The sequence below is a fragment of the Microcaecilia unicolor genome, chromosome 3, assembly GCF_901765095.1.
Source record: "Microcaecilia unicolor chromosome 3, aMicUni1.1, whole genome shotgun sequence".
Lineage (NCBI taxonomy): Eukaryota > Metazoa > Chordata > Amphibia > Gymnophiona > Siphonopidae > Microcaecilia > Microcaecilia unicolor.
Window position 1 is genome coordinate 501,549,052 of NC_044033.1, and position 19,441 is coordinate 501,568,492.

Here is a 19,441-nt window from a genome sequence, read left to right on the forward strand (position 1 = left end):
TGAGCACTTTGGATGGACCATTCAGGTCTTTATCTGCTGTCACTTAATATTACTCAGAAGCCAGTTTTGGGGCTTTGGCCCTCAGGGCAACAGCCCCAGGATCCCACCTACTGTAGGAATTGCTTTTATATATCACACAGGTTATGGATTAGTGGGAAGCTACATAATGGAAGGAAGAATTAGGTCATACCTGATCATTTCTTTCCATTAGTCCTTCCCACTATTCCAGAGTCCTGCCCAAGGTTTCCAAGATGCTTAGTTGGTGCAAAGTGATGGGCCAAATATAGACCGTTACCTTGCATGGTGCTTCCTGTATATCTCCACATTGTACTTAATAAATTCATGTTTTGTTAAACTCATGGTCAACCAAGTGGAAATGTCCAGCTCATTGTGTCACCCCCCCAGGCCATGCCATATGAAGCATCGGGAACATGACAATGTGTTCTGAAGAGGAAATCTATCTCTTGATCAGCCTGTATTTGTTTGTTAGTGCATCCGGTCTCCCCTCTTTATTTATTTATTTATTTATTTATTTATTTATTGCATTTGTATCCCACGTTTTCCCACCTCTTTGCATGCTCAATGTGGCTTACAATACATCATGGATACTGGAAATGAGAGGAGAATATACATTTGGTTTTACAGAAGGATTTTGGGTTACATGGTCATGAAATTTAGCCAATGATACATTAAAAAAGCAGAAGCTGCAGGACACTGGAAATGTATTCTGCTTCCACTGGATCCTAGAGGAAGTCTGATGATAGGATAGAAACCTTCTCACCTTTGCTGTGCATTTTTTTTTTACACAGGCAAAGGCTGGACTGTTTGAAGTAAAGGGCATGATGTGTACAAAATGTTATATCATGGACAAATTGAAGCAGGCAATCTCCGTTGTCTGTTGTACTTCTGGATTTGCAAAAATACCCCATTGCATCCCTCTGTTGCCTTAGCAGTGTTTTAACATGAACTATGTTGTATATATCATCAGTGCTAAAAAAGATTAAAATGTGATCTTTAATTGTAATTGATCTTTCCATTTTCTTCCTTTTGCAGCTTCGACAGCTCTCACGCGTGAATCATCCGAATATTGTAAAGTTGTATGGAGCCTGCCTGAATCCTGTAAGTTTGTGTCTCCTATCCCTGTAAAGTTCTTTGATTTTATTTAATATTCTTATATACTGTCTAGTTGTTTCCATAAAAACAGTTGGATTGATGGCAGTGTTTTACTGTACATAATCCCAATAGATGCTAAAAACTGACCGGTATATAATAAAAATCCAATACCTCCTGATCCCCTCTTCAAACACACACCCTCTAACAGCAGAGACAACCTTCCTCACACCACTTTCTACATGGGGAATAACCAGGTCTTCAGTTTCTTCAAAATTCTCTGAAATTTAGCTCCTGTCGCAGCTCCTCTGGCATCCGCATTCTGTAATTCTGGAACCACAAATGAAAAAGCCCTCGCGCTGAGCCTCACGTGACACAGCTGTTTAACTGATGGTACTTTCAAGTAAGCCCCTTGACTAGGTTGTAACTGTCTACTGGGCATATGCCAACTCAGTTTTTTTCTGCCAAATATTCTGGGCTTGTGCTACATAGAACTTGAAATGCCAACGAAAATAATCTAGTCTGAATTGTTGCCCATGTTGGTAACCAGGTCAGCTCATGAAGCAAGGGAATGTGCTGAAACCCTTCTTGGAGGTTTAAAATCAGCCTGGCAACAGCATTTTGCGCCACTTGTAGTAAGTAATGCAACTGGCCTGGCAATCTGACATAGAGCATATTACCAGAATTTAATACCAGAAGTACTGTTGCCTGTACCACCAGCAGAAACATATTCAGCTGCAAAAATGGACACAGCCTCCTCATCGTCCTCAGTTTCCCATACACCCACCCCATTGTATGTATCACCTGTCCCTAGCCTCTTGTTCGCCAATCCAGGTAACACCCTAAAGGGGGAGGGTTAGTTATTAATGTTGGCTGCCGTTAGGATGGGTTATTTTACCATTGTCTCTTGCTATTTTATCACAGGTCCCATTTTATACAGTGAAACCTAGTTACTACTACTACTTATCATTTCTATAGCGCTACAAAGCATACGCAGCGCTGTACACCATACACAAAAAGACAGTCCCTGCTCAAAGAGCTTACAATCTAGATAAGACAGGCAGCCAGACAGAACAATTAAGGGTAAGGGAATAAAGAGGTGAGGATAAAAAGTACAGGGCAAGTGAGCAGTGGTTAGGAGTCAAAAGCAGTGGTAAAGAGTTGGGCTTTAAGTTTGGACTTGAAAACAGCCAAAGAGGGGGCTAGACGTACAGGCTCTGGAAGTTTATTCCAGGCGTGAGGTACAGCAAGATAAAAGGAACGGAGTCTGGAATTAGCAGTAGAGGAGAAGGGGACAGATAAGAGAGATTTATCAACAGACCGGAGTACCCGAGGGGGGTTGTAGGGAGAGACAGGAGTGGAGAGAGGTACTGGGGAGCGGCAGAGTGAATGCACTTATAGGTCAATAAGAGAAGTTTGAATTGAATGCGGAAACGGATAGGGAGCCAGCGAAGTGACTTCAGGAGAGGGCTAACGTGAGCATAGCGACTTTGGCGGAAAATGAGTCACGCAGCAGAGTTTTGGACTGATTGAAGAGGAGAGAGATGGCTAAGAGTTACCAATAACTTGGGTTAATAGTAAAATAACATGCCTTAACGGTACTCCATGTTGATTACTTGTCCCCTAAATCTCTCACTTCTGCTGTTGCAGATACAGTATGGGTCATAACCAGACCTGCATTACTCCCTCCCACTAAGAAAGTTGGTGGCTTTTGCCTATGCAAAGCCAACTTGCTTTCAGCCAACCGGTCTGTACTGGCGCCCAACACTTCATTCAAACACACAGTATTTTTCCCAGTCCCCCCTTCAAGGATGCAAACAATTGGACTCCATCTGCATAAATGAACTCTTTAATCGTTTTATCAGCTCTCCCAAGGGATACAAAATATGTTAAACAGCAAGCGCAATAAACATGACGAGCATCCGCACTTCCTCATTTCTGTACAAAAGATTTTTAATCTATTCCAAAGTTGTCCCTATTTTATACTATTGGTAAAACATGAGCAGTTGTTCAAAGCAAATTCAGAAGACAAGTAGAAGCAGTTCAGCCACTGCAGCACAGGGCAGCACTTTGCTGTACAGAGTTATTGTGTGCTGTGTTCCCTTTGAAATCCTACCCAAACCTCCAGCTTTCTCTACAAACTCATGCCGTTGCTTCATCACCACTAGTTCCAAAACGTTTGCAACTGGTCTATAATGCTTACACACCAGCAGGTCCAAACCTGGTGTTTTTAATATAGGAGTGATGATGAAATAATTCCATTTAAGGAGTGGAGGAATAGCCTGCAGTGAACTGAGAGCCTGGGTCCCATTCCCAGTGTGGCTCCTGGCAAATCACTTAACTCACCAAAACAAAGAACAGGAGGAGACGGACCACCCTATGTCAAACTCACAATGGGATCAAAAACAGTTTGGATAGGCCATGGGAATCCAACCAAAAATAAAAGGGGACACTAGAGGTAAAAAGCAAATTTAATAGACCTCAAAGTACACAATATAGTCAACCAGTAAACAAAATTGCAAGAAAACAAAAGCAGTCGCAGTAATTCCCTTTTTATTAATCCTCAACCCCTCTGTTGAACCTTGGAAATCTTCCCTTCCCCCTCCTCATCCAACATCTCTTGTACTTATTTATCCTACTCCTCAACTAAGCCATTCATGGACTGATCTCCCTTCTCCCAATCCAACCTAACCATCCATTCGAAAAATCCTTTTCCTTCGTTATCCTCTTCCACCAACCTTCTGTCCACTTCCTCGAAGGGTTCCAACCTGTGACCCTTCCCTACCTGAGAAGAAAACAGGACGCACTGACAATTGTACCAGGGCACTGTCTTGGTCCCCTGGAGCCTTAAATCCATCTCCTATAACTTTAACTCCTTGTCATCTGTACCAGACTGGTAGAGTGGAGGCATGGCCTAATAGTTAGTGCAGCGGACTTTGATCCCAGCATCCTGGGTTTGATTCTCACTGCAGCTCCTTGTGACCCTGTGCAAGTCGCTTAACCCTCCATTGCCTCAGGTACAAAAACCAAGATTGTGAGCCCTCTAGGGACAGAGATAGTATCTGCTTATAATTGGATTGTAAGCCACACTGAACCTGAACTCTGGGATAATGCGGGATACAAATGTCATAATTAATAAATAATGGGTTTATGACCATCCACCAGTGGAAGAAAACAGAAAATAGTTCCAAGTAATCCGCTCCTTAAGGGTATTGTGCTATTGCGCAGCCTGGAATGTTCAGTATTTTCTGTTTCCTAGCTAAGGCCTACTGGAAGAGCATCTGATTTCAAATCAAGTTGATTTACAAGATTGCAAGTTCCTTGAGATCTGGGAATTTTCATGCTTAATAGTGATCCCTGTTTTTTCTTCAGTCAAGTTCTCCATTGTGTGGTATTACCTGAGTGCAGCAAAACTGGTTCTGGCTGCAGCATGGAAGAAATCAAGCATGCACTCCATGCGTAAATGGTTACTTAATCTTATATATAAATTAACTGCTGTCTGTCATAATTGTGTCAACTGCTTAAGGACAAGATATGATAGCAGAGCCGGTAGTGGGAGGCGGGGCTGGAGGTTGGGAGGCGGGGATAGTGCGGGGCAGACTTATACGGTCTGTGCCTGAGCCAGTGGTGGGAGGCGGGACTGGAGGTTGGGAGGCAGGGATAGTGCTGGGCAGACTTATACGGTCTGTGCCAGAGCTGGTGGTGGGAGGCGGGGATAGTGCTGGGCAGACTTATATACGGTCTGTGCCAGAGCCGGTGGTGGGAGGCGGGGATAGTGCTGGGCAGACTTATATACGGTCTGTGCCAGAGCCGGTGGTGGGAGGCGGGGATAGTGCTGGGCAGACTTATACTGTCTGTGCCAGAGCCGGTGGTGGGAGACAGGGATAGTGCTGGTCAAACTTATACGGTCTGTGCCAGAGCCGGTGGTTGGGAGGCGGGGCTGGTGGTTGGGAGGCGGGGATAGTGCTGGGCAGACTTATACGGTCTGTGCCCTGAAGAGCATAGGTACAAATCAAAGTAGGGTATACACAAAAAGTAGCACACATGAGTTGTCTTGTTGGGCAGACTGGATGGACCGTGCAGGTCTTTTTCTGCCGTCATCTACTATGTTACTATGATTACCCTATTCTTTTTTGTTACGTTTGTATCCTACATTTTCCCACATATTTGCAGGCTCAATGTGGCTTACATAATACCGTAAAGGCATTCGCCAAGTCCGGTAGGGGATAATTACAAAAGATGTTATAATGGGATAAGGAAGATTTTGGGGACTGAGGAGAAAATTTGTAAAATGTTACTATTAGTTTGTTAGTACTTCTGTACTGGGTGTCACTGTTAGCCTTAGCTTTATCCTTCCTGTGTTTTACTTGTTAATATGCTCCACATTGCAAGTGCCTGGTTTACTTGCTTACATGTTGCTTTTGATATTCCTTATAAGGCCATCTGGCTGGGTAGGACACCAAAAAATGAATATTGTGCATAAAAATATTACAAGCAAATCAGTTCTGCGGGTCATGCAGTGGAAGTTTCATTTGGTCCTATTTCTACAGTTGTATTTCTGTTGATTGTTTGATTAGTAATTATTCCTAGTGCAGGAAAAAATCCTGTCTTCTGAGTGTTCTTTTTCTGCTAAATGATCTTGTCTTCTGCTTTCTTTCTGAAGGTGTGTCTCGTCATGGAATATGCTGAAGGAGGTTCGTTGTACAATGGTGAGTTTCACTTTTTCAGGCTAATTTTGCAACAGGTTTCCTAAATAAGAAGTCCAAACGGACTACTATTTTGGGGGTGGTTTATGAAGACACATAGGTGTTGGTGTCTTCAAAACCTGCAGTCATGGGTATAATACATCTGCATACGTTTCAACCTGACATATGGTAATTTTTAAAAGCCTTTTTTCTGCAGATAAAACAGGTTCACCTGCAGGAAAAAAAAATGATATAAAAGCACTGGGTACTTTGAAAGCAATTAGGATGGCATCTAGTTTATAATATAGTTTTATTGAGCAAAGAAAACATGGCACATCCAGCAAGTTCCACCTCATTCTAGTTGTTCCATTTGATATTGAGGACCTGAGATTATGGATACCACCATCAAGCATAATCTAGAAGAAAAGTATGCTGTAATTTGAGGATCATTTCTACCAGTTATTTTCCCATATGCAAAAGGGACCGGTGTCCTTGAACAGGCTCTGATTTCTCATTCCCAGACATCAGGAATTCAGGTGCAGCACTGAGCCTTAGATTAATGATGGCTAAAGGAAATATGGATTTATTCATTTCATGTATTATATTTGGAAAATGCTACTACCTCAAAGCTTATAGCAACTAAATAATCAACTTTATTACATTTCAAAAACAAAACCTTCACACACATAAAAGGTTGCCTGCAGCAGGGCTTTGGAGTCAGTCAGAAGCAATTTTGAGTGGAGTCGGACGGAGTCCGTGAAAATGTACTGACTCCAAATCCAGCTTCAAAATAAATTTACCTTGTAATGTTTTTTTTTCTTTTTTTTAAATATGCTTTTCCACTTGTATCTTTGTCCTAGATCTAAAGTTATATCTATCAGTACTTTTAGATATAGAACAAAACATGTCAGCCTAATATCAGTAGCACAAGTTTCTGGAAGAAAAGTCCATAGTCTGCTGTTGAGATAGACATGGGGAAGCCACTGCTTTCCCTGGAATTGGTAGCATGGATTGGTGCTACTATTTGGGTTTCTACCTGGCTTGGCCACTGTTGGAAACAGGATACTGGGCTAGATGGACCATTGGTCTGACCCAGTATGGCTATTCTTATGTTCTTATCCACACCCTTGTCACCTCTCGTTTAGACTACTGCAATCTGCTTCTTGCTGGCCTCCCACTTAGTCACCTCTCCCCTCTCCAGTCGGTTCAAAACTCTGCTGCCCGTCTCATCTTCCGCCAGGGTCACTTTACTCATACTACCCCTCTCCTCAAGACCCTTCACTGGCTCCCTATCCGTTTTTGCATCCTGTTCAAACTTCTTCTACTAACCTATAAATGTATTCACTCTGCTGCTCCCCAGTATCTCTCCACTCTCGTCCTTCCCTACACCCCTTCCCGTGCACTCCGCTCCATGGATAAATCCTTCTTATCTGTTCCCTTCTCCACTACTGCCAACTCCAGACTTCGCGCCTTCTGTCTCGCTGCACCCTACGCCTGGAATAAACTTCCTGAGCCCCTACGTCTTGCCCTATCCTTGGCCACCTTTAAATCTAGACTGAAAGCCCACCTCTTTAACATTGCTTTTGACTCGTAACCACTTGTAACCACTCGCCTCCACCTACCCTCCTCTCTTCCTTCCCGTCCACATTAATTGATTTGATTTGCTTACTTTATTTATTTTTTGTCTATTAGATTGTAAGCTCTTTGAGCAGGGACTGTCTTTCTTCTATGTTTGTGCAGCGCTGCGTATGCCTTGTAGCGCTATAGAAATGCTAAATAGTAGTAGTAGTAGTAATAGGAGTCGGTGTCAACAGTAGAAAAATAGAGGGGTCAAAAGTGAAGGCTTGGTGTACCAAATCTACAACCCTGACCAGCAGTACCCCTATCCTCACCTTCTTATGAACCTCCTCATATTTGACCATATGACTGGATAAAACGCCATGCTTTCACGTGTTTCTGAAACATCAGACAACAGCCTTACATCCTGGGTCAGTGCATTCCACAACGTTGGAGCTACCTGTGCAAATGTCTGGCCATTGGTTGTCTATAAATGTGCCCCCTTTCCCGAAAGGGAGTCCTATGGGCTCGTTTTCAAAGCACTTAGACTTACAAAGTTCCATAGGTTACTGTGGAACTTTGTAAGTCTAAGTGCTTTGAAAATACGCCTCCTAATCTCCCCGTCCTGAAATGTCTGCAACCAGGAAAACACACTTAAACCGACTTTGGCATTCACAGGTACCCAATGAAATCACTTCAAAATTGGGGATAGCATGCTTTTTCTATTTCAAAGCCCCTACTAATTTTATACCAACTATAGTCTATCATTTAAATTGCTGTGCTAAACCAAAATAAACCACACTGCAATAGTCCAGTCTTGATAAAATATAGCTTGTAAATTCTTTCATGAAGATAAGGCCACAGTTGTCGTGTCATATGTAGGAACGGAAATCTTAATACATTTGCAGTTATCAATCAAAATAACTTTTGGTCAGAACTAGTGTGGGAGATCAAGGCAGCAGGCTATTCTAAATAAGATAAATTTAAATAAACAAGACCTCAAAGCTCCACGGGTGCCATAACACATAGTAACATAGTAGATGACGACAGAAAAAGACCTGCATGGTCCATCCAGTCTGCCCAACAAGATAAACTCATATGTGTATACCTTACCTTGATTTGTACCTGCCTTTTTTCAGGGCACAGACCGTACAAGTCTGCCTAGCAGTATTTCCCGCCTCCCAACCACCAGTCCCGCCTCCCATCTCCGGCTCTGGCACAGACCGTATAAGTCTGCCCTCCACTATCCTCGCCTCCCAACTACCAACCTCTCTTCCCCCACCTGCTCCGCCACCCAATTTCAGCTAAGCTTCTGAGGATCCCTTCCTACTGCACAGGATTCCTTTATGCACATCCCACGCATGTTTGAATTCCGTTACCGTTTTCATCTCCACCACCTCCCCCGGTGAGATGGGGAAGAAGTCAGTTGTCTTCAGAATTTGAGTAGTGAGCATGAAGCTGTTTTAGAGATTGCTCAGATGCAGCTAAGGATGTATCAGACACTAGGAACACCTGGAATTTGAAGTTATTAGTGCTTTATAGGTAAGTTACCCATTTAGCTCATATGGCCTAAGTTGTATATAAATAGCACTATGAGGGTAATTCTGTAACGTAGATACTATTATTTACACAAATATTTATTAGGATTTATTTACTGCCTTTTTGAAGGAATTCACTCAAGGCAGTGTACAGTAAGAATAGATCAAACATATGCAATAGAAAATTACAACAGTAAAAATTATTCAAATAAAGTATGGCAAATTATACTACTTACAATGTCAACACAATAGGTAATAAAACATTTCATAGGCAGCGTAGGGTATAAGCAAAGATGGAACATATAGATAGGTAAGAGAATAAGAGGAGTTAAAAAATAAAGGGACTAATTTAAAGAAAGTTGTACATAGGTCAGAGAGGTGATTAAATATTATCTCAGTTAGGGTAGGAGTGGATAAACGTGTCCTGCTGCAGTATGTGCAGCCCGTGTCACTCCTTGTGTGTGCAAGACTAACAAGTTAGTTACTCCTTCCATTAAAGGCCTGGTTGAAGAGCCAAGCTTTTACCTGCTACCTGCAGTAAAGATAGTCTTGTGTTAAGCGGAGCCTTTCAGGGACTAATAAAGGGACTAATTTAAAGAAAGTTGTACATGAGGTCAGAGAGGTGATTAAATATTATCTCAGTTAGGGTAGGAGTGGATAAACGTGTCCTGCTGCAGTATGTGCAGCCCGTGTCACTCCTTGTGTGTGCGAGACTAACAAGTTAGTTACTCCTTCCATTAAAGGCCTGGTTGAAGAGCCAAGCTTTTACCTGCTACCTGCAGTAAAGATAGTCTTGTGTTAAGCGGAGCCTTTCAGGCAATGCATTCCAGAGTGGGGGGGCTACTCTGGAGAAGGCTTGCTTGCCGGTATCACATTGTGTAATGTCTTTTGTAGAGTGTGTGGTTAGGGATACTCCTTGGGGAGGACCTTAGTGACCTTGGATGTGTGTTGAGGGTGATCCTGTTCTTCAAGTAGTTGAGGCTATTTCCTTTAAGAGCCTTGAAGATCAGACATCGTTTTAAATTTAGCCCTGTATTGTACTGGTAGCCAGTGTTTTGGTGCTACATTATGAATCAGTTGGAGCTGGTGCAGACCCTTGTAGTCAGACCAGTGAAGAGTGCATTACAGTAATCCAATCTTGTTGTTGTTATGACATGCACAGCTGGGATAAGATTTGCCTTCTCAATGTAAGGAGAGAGGCAGCATAGTTGTCGCAAATGGTAGAAGCAGCTCTTGAAGGTTGCTTGGATTTGCGGAATCAGAGTAAGTATGCAAATAAACACTGACCCACACAACTGTTGCAAAACAGCTACAATCCACCTAAGCAGTAGCCGCTTAACTTACATACCACATGCACATAGGGGGACTCATATTTATGCGCATAACTTATAGAATACTGTAAGTTATGCTCATATCTTCAGCAATTAAGCACTAACACTGCAGCTGTATGGCTGACATAAGTGCTTGTGCCTAACTTTTAAGCACATATGTATCTTATTACGCTAGTATTCTATAAAGGAAAGTAATTGCCTGGGTTCTTTTTATAGAGTAGGCTCTTAACTGGCACCCAGTAATAGAATTGCCCTTTACCCCCAGGTATTAGGAAAAAATAGCAGTTAAATATTTATCATGGTGTAAACCGCCCTGTGATGCCTACAGGAAGGGCGGTATATTAAGTCGAAATAAACCATAAAACACAACTGCTGTTTGAATGACCCCATTATTTTTCTCCATAGAATAGAACAGTGGAAAGGGCCACAGATGGAGCAACAAGGCAGAGCCAAGAATAAGAAGAGGCAGATTTTATTGAAGGACCCAACACAGCCTGTGTTTCGGCAAGTGCCTGCTTCAGGGGCCTATATACATTAAAAAAAACCCAAATCTATTAAAGATAAAATGAATATCCACACCAAACAACGCGATATATGATTTTTTAAAAACAGCAATTAAGAAAGTGTGGCACTACATATAGCAATAAAACAAAAATGAACGGGAGCAATCCAGAGAGACCAGACTGGATTCACAAATGTAAAAGCCAAAAATAGTTTATTATGACCCAACACGGTCCATGTTTCGGCCAAAGGCCGAAACATGGACCATGTTGGGTCATAATAAACTATTTTTGGCTTTTACATTTGTGAATCCAGTCTGGTCTCTCTGGATTGCTCCCGTTCATTTTTGTTTTACTGTTGTCCCTTTACGGGAGATTTTGGACTCTCCTTTGTGTCACTACATATAGCAAAACATAGATACCAAAATAGCACATTGTGTATGTAGACCCCTGACACTGACCCTGACTGAAACACGAACCATGTTGGGTCCTTCAATAAAATCTGATCCCTCTTGGTTCCATCTTGGCCCTCCTCACTGTTCTGCTTCATGTCAAACCACAGGGGCATTGAATCGCATTGAAGCCCTATTGGAGTAAACATCTAAACGTCAAGAGGAAGATATATTAACTTTCGTTTTGAAATTTAATACAGACACTGGGATAATTAGTTAGTAAAGTTATAAAGAGACACTTTGAGCTACTCAGAACCCATCCGGTGTTAAGAGGATGTAACTTGGGATACAGTTTGAGCACTAGTGATGTATGGACACCTAAGAAATCTTTGAAAGGTGTTGGTAAACATTCTAAATGTGATCATTGTTCGGTTTGCCATATCATGATGGAAAATAGTGAATTTATCCAACCTGGCACAGAACGTAGATGCACCCTGAAAACCATCACTACATGTGAATCCACAGGGGTTATCTATGCGATTCAATGCCCCTGTAGTTTGCTGTACATTGGGCAAACCACTAGAAGCCTTAAAGCAAGGCTTATTGAACATCGCTCTTGTTTGAAATTGGGCAAGCAAGAAGCACCGATGGTGTCTCATAATGAGAAATTGCAACATAAATTTGATGATTTATTTTTATTTATTTATTGCATTTGTATCCCACATTTTCCCACCTATTTGCAGGCTCAATGTGGCTTACATGGTTATATAACATTGTCATTCCAGGATCTTAGATACAGTAGTATTGTGCTTAGTTTAGGTAGGGGAAGATGATCTGTTGTGCATAGTCCTTGAACAAGTTCGACCTTCTGTGAGACGGGGCGATATGAGTAGATTGCTCCGTCAAAAAGAACAAAAGTGGATTTTCTATTTTAATACTGTAGAACCAGAAGGGCTGAACGTAAGGGTCGAATGGTCAGCTTTTTTCTGACGGTATAGTTATATGAATGATGCAGTATTGACAGTCTAAGGTGGAAACAGATGGCGGAAGTGATGGAGCCATGCCTCACCAAAGAAGGGCGGAGTTAAGTTTGGTTTAACATGGCACTGTTTTTCCCGCAACAGTACTGTTTAGCAGCACAAGTTGGGAGCTAACGGTGAGAAGTGACAGTGGATGCATTCTTTGGATTTATGAACTTTGGAAATCACCCCTGACGCAGCGTTCGCAAAACGGGGGCTCCCTGTCGGGTTTTCAAAAGAGAAGGGTCACACGGAGAAGGAATTCAAATGGAATTCAAACATGCGTGGGACAGGCATAAAGGAATCCTGTGCAGAAGGAATGGATCCACAGAAGCTTAGCTGAAATTGGGTGGCAGGGGGAAGAGGGGCTGGTGGTTGGGAGGCGGGAAATACTGCTGGACAGATTTATACGGTCTGTGCCCTGAAAAAGACAGGTACAAATTCAAGGTAAGGTATACACATATGAGTTTATCGTGGGCAGACTAGATGGACCATGCAGGTCTTTTTCTGCCGTCATCTACTATGTTACTATGACTACTAATGAAAATATAAAGCTACTAGTAAAAAAGGCCCGTTTCCGTTTTAAAGGAAACGGGCGCTAGCAAGGTTTTCCTCGGAGTCTGTATGTTTGAGAGAGTGTGTGTGAGAGAGAGTGAATGTGCGAGTGTGTGTGTGTGACACAGAGTGAGACTGTGTGCAAGTGTGTGTGTGAGAATGAGAGTATGTGCCAGGGTCCCCCCTCCCTCCCAGTTGCAGGGTCATCCCCCCCACCCAGGGTCTGTCTCACAGTTGCAGGGGGGGTCCCCCCTCCCCCCCCCCCAGTTGCAGGGTCCCCCCTCCCTCCCTTCTTCCCAGTTGCAGGATCCCCCCTCTCTCCCTCCTTCCTCCGAGTTGCAGAGTATGTTTGTCCTCCAAGTTTTAAGGCACTGTCTATCCAGTTGAAAGAGCTTTAGACTTGTTTCAGATGGAACAACATTTTAAAAACGACAATGTCAGGCAGCTGCAAGTTTTTGCTTGTTTTTCAGTGTATAACAATGACGGCTGCGTAGGGGCGTGGAAACAGAGATTAACCAATGGGCTTCATTGCTTACCGTAGACTTGCTTTGCTGACTTCCACTCCTGAACTTGCTGCAGCATGTCATAGGTTTGCAACCTTTGTTTTGAGTGAACAGGGATGACGGCTGCGCTGTAGTAGGAGCTGCTCCTCTTTGCCTCCTCCGTCTTGCGAGTTGCCATTGGACCCCGACCCCCGTCCTGAGCCCTCTCCCGCCTCCTGCAGATTTGACAGTCGCCGCAGGCGCGCGCTCACCGTGTCGCCGCCCTCCCTCTTCGTCCTCTCCAATTGAGGGTGGTTAGTGTGCGGGGTGGTTCGGGAGGTTCGCAGGCAGGGTCGCTGTTTGCTGCTGGCTGGGTCGCGGTTTCCCTGGGTTGCTGTTTTCTGCTGGGTGGGTGGCGGTTTGTTGCTGGGTGTCGGGCTGGACTCGGAGGTGCAGCCAATCAGTGGCACTTCTTTCATGAAGTCACTTTTACCTACTCCACTCCATTAAGTAGACCACCTCTGGCCGGAAGCCATAGTTCCAGGCAGCCTCAGAACGTTGGAGGTGAGAATTATTATATAGGAAGTGATCTGCGGTGACTCTCCTTGATTTTTTTGCTATGTTTGCATTCAAAACTATGTTCTGTTGCTTTAATAGTTCCATTGATTTGATACAGTACATTCATTGAAGAAGTAGTGAATACATAGAGTAGTAAAGAAAATTGAGATTAATTTATTGAGGCAAATGTGGATTTTTTTGAAGCTAAATGATGGCACGCCGTGCTCATGCCTTATTATTTCACTGAGAGTTGAGAGGCTGGTCGGCGATTCTGAAGCTTTTTTCTCCACTTATACACTATCTGGAGATAGTTATCTATGAGTGATTCACGATACATTTACATAGGGGTTGTGAACCTGTGTTTGATTTTCTACAAATTATTTACAAAGCTCGAGTGTAATTTTTCTTTGATTTGTATCTGCCATTTTCAGGGCACAGACTGTAGAAGTCTGCCCAGCACTAGCCCCGCCTCCCACCACCTGCTCTGCCACCTAATCTTTGGAGTGGTGTATGGAAAGAACGTGCACATTTGTAATATCTGTCTATGTCAATATGCACCAAAGTTTTTTTTTTTCTGTTTGTATCTTTGTTTTGCAGTACTGCATGGTACCGAGCTTCTGCCTTATTATACAGCAGCCCATGCGATGAGCTGGTGCTTACAGTGTGCCACAGGTGTGGCATATCTTCACAGCATGAAACCAAAGGCTCTAATTCACAGGGACCTCAAACCACCAAAGTAGGTTTCCGGAGAAGGAGTAAGTGTTTCTTTTTTGTTTGTTTGTTTTACTTCTGTCAACCTTGTTCTTAAACTTTTTATAAAGTTGTGGTAGAGTTGTACTGCGAATAAAATTCTTTTTCTGTAATACGAGGCACTGCCGTTGCAAATTACTGTTAACATTTTGGAAAACTCCGATTGCCTAGTGAGCAAAATTGAATTGCTTGTGTCTGCTTCTGCCCAAGCCACAGAGGAGGAGTTACTGCTGCCATTCAAGGCAGCTCATACTGTCATCCTTCTTTGAGAATGTTACCACCTTGTCCTCAGGCTGGTCTTGTCTGCTTGCAGAAAAATGGAGTCCTTACTGTGGGCCAAGGCAGTCACTGGTCTGCATAGAGAGAAAGTAGCCCAGAGCAGCCCATTCTGTTGGTCACAGAGAGGGGGGCCTGCTGCTATGGTCTCTGCTTTTAGCCTATGTGGGGAGAGGGGAGGCCCCCACATGGACCTTTGTAATGTGAGCTGCTGCCGCCACTTCTGCAGCCGATGACACTTGAAAGGAGTAGGCCATGGCTTGAAAAACTGGAGAAAAATTGGGGGAAATACAGAGGGAAAGGTGACAAAGAAAAAGTAAAAAAAAAAGCAACCCCCCCCCCCCCCAAAAAAAAAAAAAGAACACACACAATGAGCAACATAAAATAACATACACAAGCTAAACATTAAAAACTGGAGAAAACTAGAAATAGCAAAAACAATTAAATTACAAGTGGGCTGGTTCAGTGGCAGTGTTGAAGGTCCCCAGTTTGGTTTCCTGAATTTCATTCTCCCATTCCTCAAGTTGGCTGGGTCTGGGGATGCTGTGGAGGCAGTGATCACAGGCCCTTGGGTGGATGGAGTCATGGTAATTGCTTTAAAGTGACACCTAGTGGCTGGATTCGGGACCCATGAATGCAGGATTCATGACCACCACTCAAGGACACTCACTACAATGATCAGCTGATAGGAAAGATATAAAAAATAGGGGTAAAATCCCTGAGTGGTTGTGAACAATGGCTGATAGTGCAGGGTTTCAGCCCTCGTTACAAAGAGCTGGAAGTATAAAAAGAGCAGGGGAAAATCTGTCAAGTCAAAAAAAAAAATTACAAGCTAAAACAATATTTTATTTTTTCTTGGTTCTTAAAAAGTTTTGATTAGGCTCCAAATTTTCTAAATATTTTTCCATCCCTGATTATAATAGTCATGATGCTGTGAAAATGAGACCAAAATGACATAAAACAAGGTGACAAAGAGATGGAGAGAACAGCATATTTGCAGACTATGCGAGCTGGCTTTAAACTTAATTTTTGTTTACACAAAATATAGCCTTTCTTAGAGAAACGTTAACTTACATCAGATCACTTATGATTTCATGGTGAGGATAAGTTTCAGGCATAGTGTTCTGTCACCCTACCCATTTGAGCAGCATTATTTGCCTATATATAATAAATTAATACCTCTGTGGCACTTTAACTATTTCAACACACTCTTTTAATGAATAATAATCTTGACTTCAGATTTCCGGTGTGTTTATTAATTGTTTGCTTCATAAACTACACCTCTCCGCTGTTCCATTGTTATAACAGCGGGAATCCTCATTAGTCTAGATTGACGGTTTTTTACTTATTTACTTTTATTATTATTCTTATTCATCCCTTTTAATATCATTCAGTGTTACACTTATCTTATCTTCCAGGCTTTTTCACTGGTTTGCTCTACAGTGCGCTTCTGAAGATGTTACGAAACAGAAGCGCACTGTAGAGCAAACCAGTGAAAAAGCCTGGAAGATAAGATAAGTGTAACACTGAATGATATTAAAAGGGATGAATAAGAATAATAAAAAAAGTAAATAAGTAAAAAACCGTCAATCTAGACTAATGAGGATTCCCGCTGTTATAACAATGGAACAGCGGAGAGGTGTAGTTTATGAAGCAAACAATTAATAAACACACCGGAAATCTGAAGTCAAGATTATTATTCATTAAAAAGAGTGTGTTGAAATAGTTAAAGTGCCACAGAGGTATTAATTGATAGTATCGATTCTAAGGAGCACTTTTTTTGAAGTGTAATTTACTATATATAATAAAATATTGTTTACGGCTTCAGCTTCCTGTTTGGAGAGCTAGGCATGTTTTCTGTGTGACTGAAAGAGTGATGATCTTGGTCTTGGGGTATGGGTGGTATTAGCATAGCTGGTTTTCTCTGCCATTAAAGTCTTTGGATTTGTGACTTGCTTTCTCTTGGCAGTTTGCTGCTGGTAGCTGGAGGAACAGTGCTCAAGATCTGTGATTTTGGTACAGCTTGTGATATTCAGACCCACATGACCAACAATAAGGGGAGTGCCGCATGGATGGCCCCGGAAGTGTTTGAAGGTAAGCATACAGCGAAGGGCAGTGAAATGTCTTTCTGAGTAGGGGGGCCAAACAAATCAATCTCCATCCTGTGCCCAGGCTCTCTAGTTGCTGATGCTGTGTCAGACAAAGTATTGATAGGGCTGTAGCCACGGTGACCCACCCCTTTCCACTGTGTATGCATACAGATAAACCACAAACTCGTCTGTGATAGAAAAGTGGGCCCAGGCCACTGAATAGCCTTGGCACGTCTATTCTAGAAATATCCATTTGAGTTGGGGTGCAGATACAGCACTTCTGGAGTAACAGATAAAATAGAAAGCAATAGCTGTCCTCCCTGCAATAGAAAAACCTTATGCAAGTGCTTTTTGAATAAACTGAAATTCTGGGCCCCTGAGCAAAATTTTGCTGAGGGCCGAACATGGGAGCTGGGGTAAACCACACCCCCTCTGATGTGAGAACAAGGAAAAGTCATATGACTCATATTGTGAGACTTAGACGTGCGACAGCAGGAGATTGTGCTTAAGTGCTTTTCATGCTGCTGGTTCCAACAGAGTAAATGAAGATCAGGGTCAAGATTTATTTACTTACTTACAGTAACTTGAAATACCACTTTTAACTAACATGTAGACCTAGATGGTTTACAATCTAAAGTGATTTAAAAAAAGTAGTAAAGGAACTATAATGTTTTATAGGAAAAAAAGTACATAAAAACATAAGTACTGCCATACTGGGACAGACCAAAGGTCCATAGCCCAGCATCCTGTTTCCAACAGTGGCCAATCCAGGTCACAAATACTTGGCAAGATCCCAAAAAGTGCAAAACATTTTATGCTGCTTATCCCAGAAATAAGCAGTGGAGTTTCCCCAAGTCCATTTTAATAATGGTCTGTGGACTTTTCCTTTAGGAAGCCATCCAAACCTTTTTTTAAACCCCGCTAAGCTAACTGCCTTTACCACATTCTCTGGCAATGAGTTTAATTACACTCGTGCAGATAGAGCCAGTATATGGCCATACTTGAAAAAGGCAAAGAGAGGGGGAAGTGAAGAAGGGAGGGGAGAGAGAGAGAGTGGGTTTAAACCAGCAGTAGTAATCTACAAGCAACTAACTTGAGAGATTAAAAGCCCGAAGGAATAGCCAAGCCTTTAATGCGGACTTAAACTTTTTTAAAAGATAGTTCTGCGTGAATGTCATGAGGTAGGGAGTTCAGTATGCAGGAGCAGCGAAGAAAAGATGTAGAGCATCAGCACTGTCATAGCGAAGTACAGTGCGCTGTACTCTTTCTTCACCTCCGCAGTTTGTAATTGCTGGCCCCCTGCACTGTGCGGCTGCTTGGTGTGGGCAGTGTTTATGCCCTTGTCAAAAACACCAATTTGTTTATTAAAATTTGATATATCGTCTAACTTACACAGATCACAGCAGAGTACAATAAATAAAATATGTACATACAGAAAAAAGAACTCCGTTAAGACAGGAAAGGGACAGTCATTCATGATCACTAAGAATATAGCCCAGTCATATGAAGCTGAAGTATGAACATCAATATCTAGGTCAGTGATTCTCAAACCTATCCGGGGGGAACTCTAGCCAGTCAGGTTTTGACGATGTCCAAAATGAATATGCATGAGAACGGTTTGCATACACTGCCCCTTGGTATGCAAATCTAATTTATGCATATTCATTGTGGATATTCTAAAATCTTCTTTAAACAAAAAAAAACTGTAGATTATAATGCTACTGGGTCCACTTACAATTCAAAAGAGGAGGAAAAGACCTCAAATACTCAGGTGCTCAATATGCAAAGCCGGAGAGTGAAACGGGTCCCTGTTGGAGTTGTGTTTCCAGGAGCTATGCAGTGAGATCAAGTAATAAAAAAGCTAAGTAGCTCATTATAAGTTTTTGTCTGCACTTTTGACTGTTCACGGATTGTGGTGAGCAGGACGTTTATTGAACATTAAAATAAGAAAAAATATATGTGAGGAGGTTTTTGGCCGATGATGAGTGCTGTGAAGAATGAAATGGCAATGTTCACTTGAGCACCATTGTTATATTGTAAGTGGACCCAGTAGCATTGTAATCTACATTTTGTTGTTTAGTGGTTTGAGATCTTTTTGAGTGGAAGTATCCTAAAATCATAGGCGTAGTTTGACTGTTTCATTTGGAGGGGCAAAGAATGGGCGGAGCATATTAGCATATCATTTGCATATATACATATGCAAATGAATATGCTAATATGGAGGAAGGAAATGAAATTTACAGGCAAAATAACACAGATGCACATTTCAAAAAGCTGACACATTTCAATTAATAAATTATGAATAAAATACTTTTATTTATCTTTGTTGTCTGATCATTTAGTTTTTCTATTCGCTTTGGTCCCAGTGTCTTCTGTTTTATGCAGTGTCTTCTTTCCAGTAGGCTTCCCTCTGCTCCCCACCCTCCCAGTCCCATCCATCTCTTGCTCCTTCCCTCTGCTTCCCACCCCTCCCAGTCCCATCCATCTCTTGCTCCTTCCCTCTGCTTCCCACCCCACCCAGTCCCATCCATCTCCTGCTCCTTCCCTCTGCTTCCCACCCCTCCCAGTCCCATCCATCTCTTGCTCCTTCCCTCTGCT

General features: G+C 42.4%; 1 protein-coding gene across 2 annotated transcripts in view; it reads left to right on the forward strand.

The window, feature by feature from the left end:
- Positions 1-19,441, forward strand: part of MAP3K7 (mitogen-activated protein kinase kinase kinase 7) — a 148,042-nt gene that overhangs the window by 36,053 nt on the left and 92,548 nt on the right. For both annotated transcript variants that reach the window (XM_030199091.1, XM_030199092.1), the window contains exons 3-6: positions 1,054-1,119; positions 5,774-5,819; positions 14,325-14,463; positions 16,723-16,847. In XM_030199091.1, the coding sequence (XP_030054951.1) occupies positions 1,054-1,119; positions 5,774-5,819; positions 14,325-14,463; positions 16,723-16,847 (376 nt within the window). The remainder of the gene's footprint in view (positions 1-1,053; positions 1,120-5,773; positions 5,820-14,324; positions 14,464-16,722; positions 16,848-19,441) is intronic.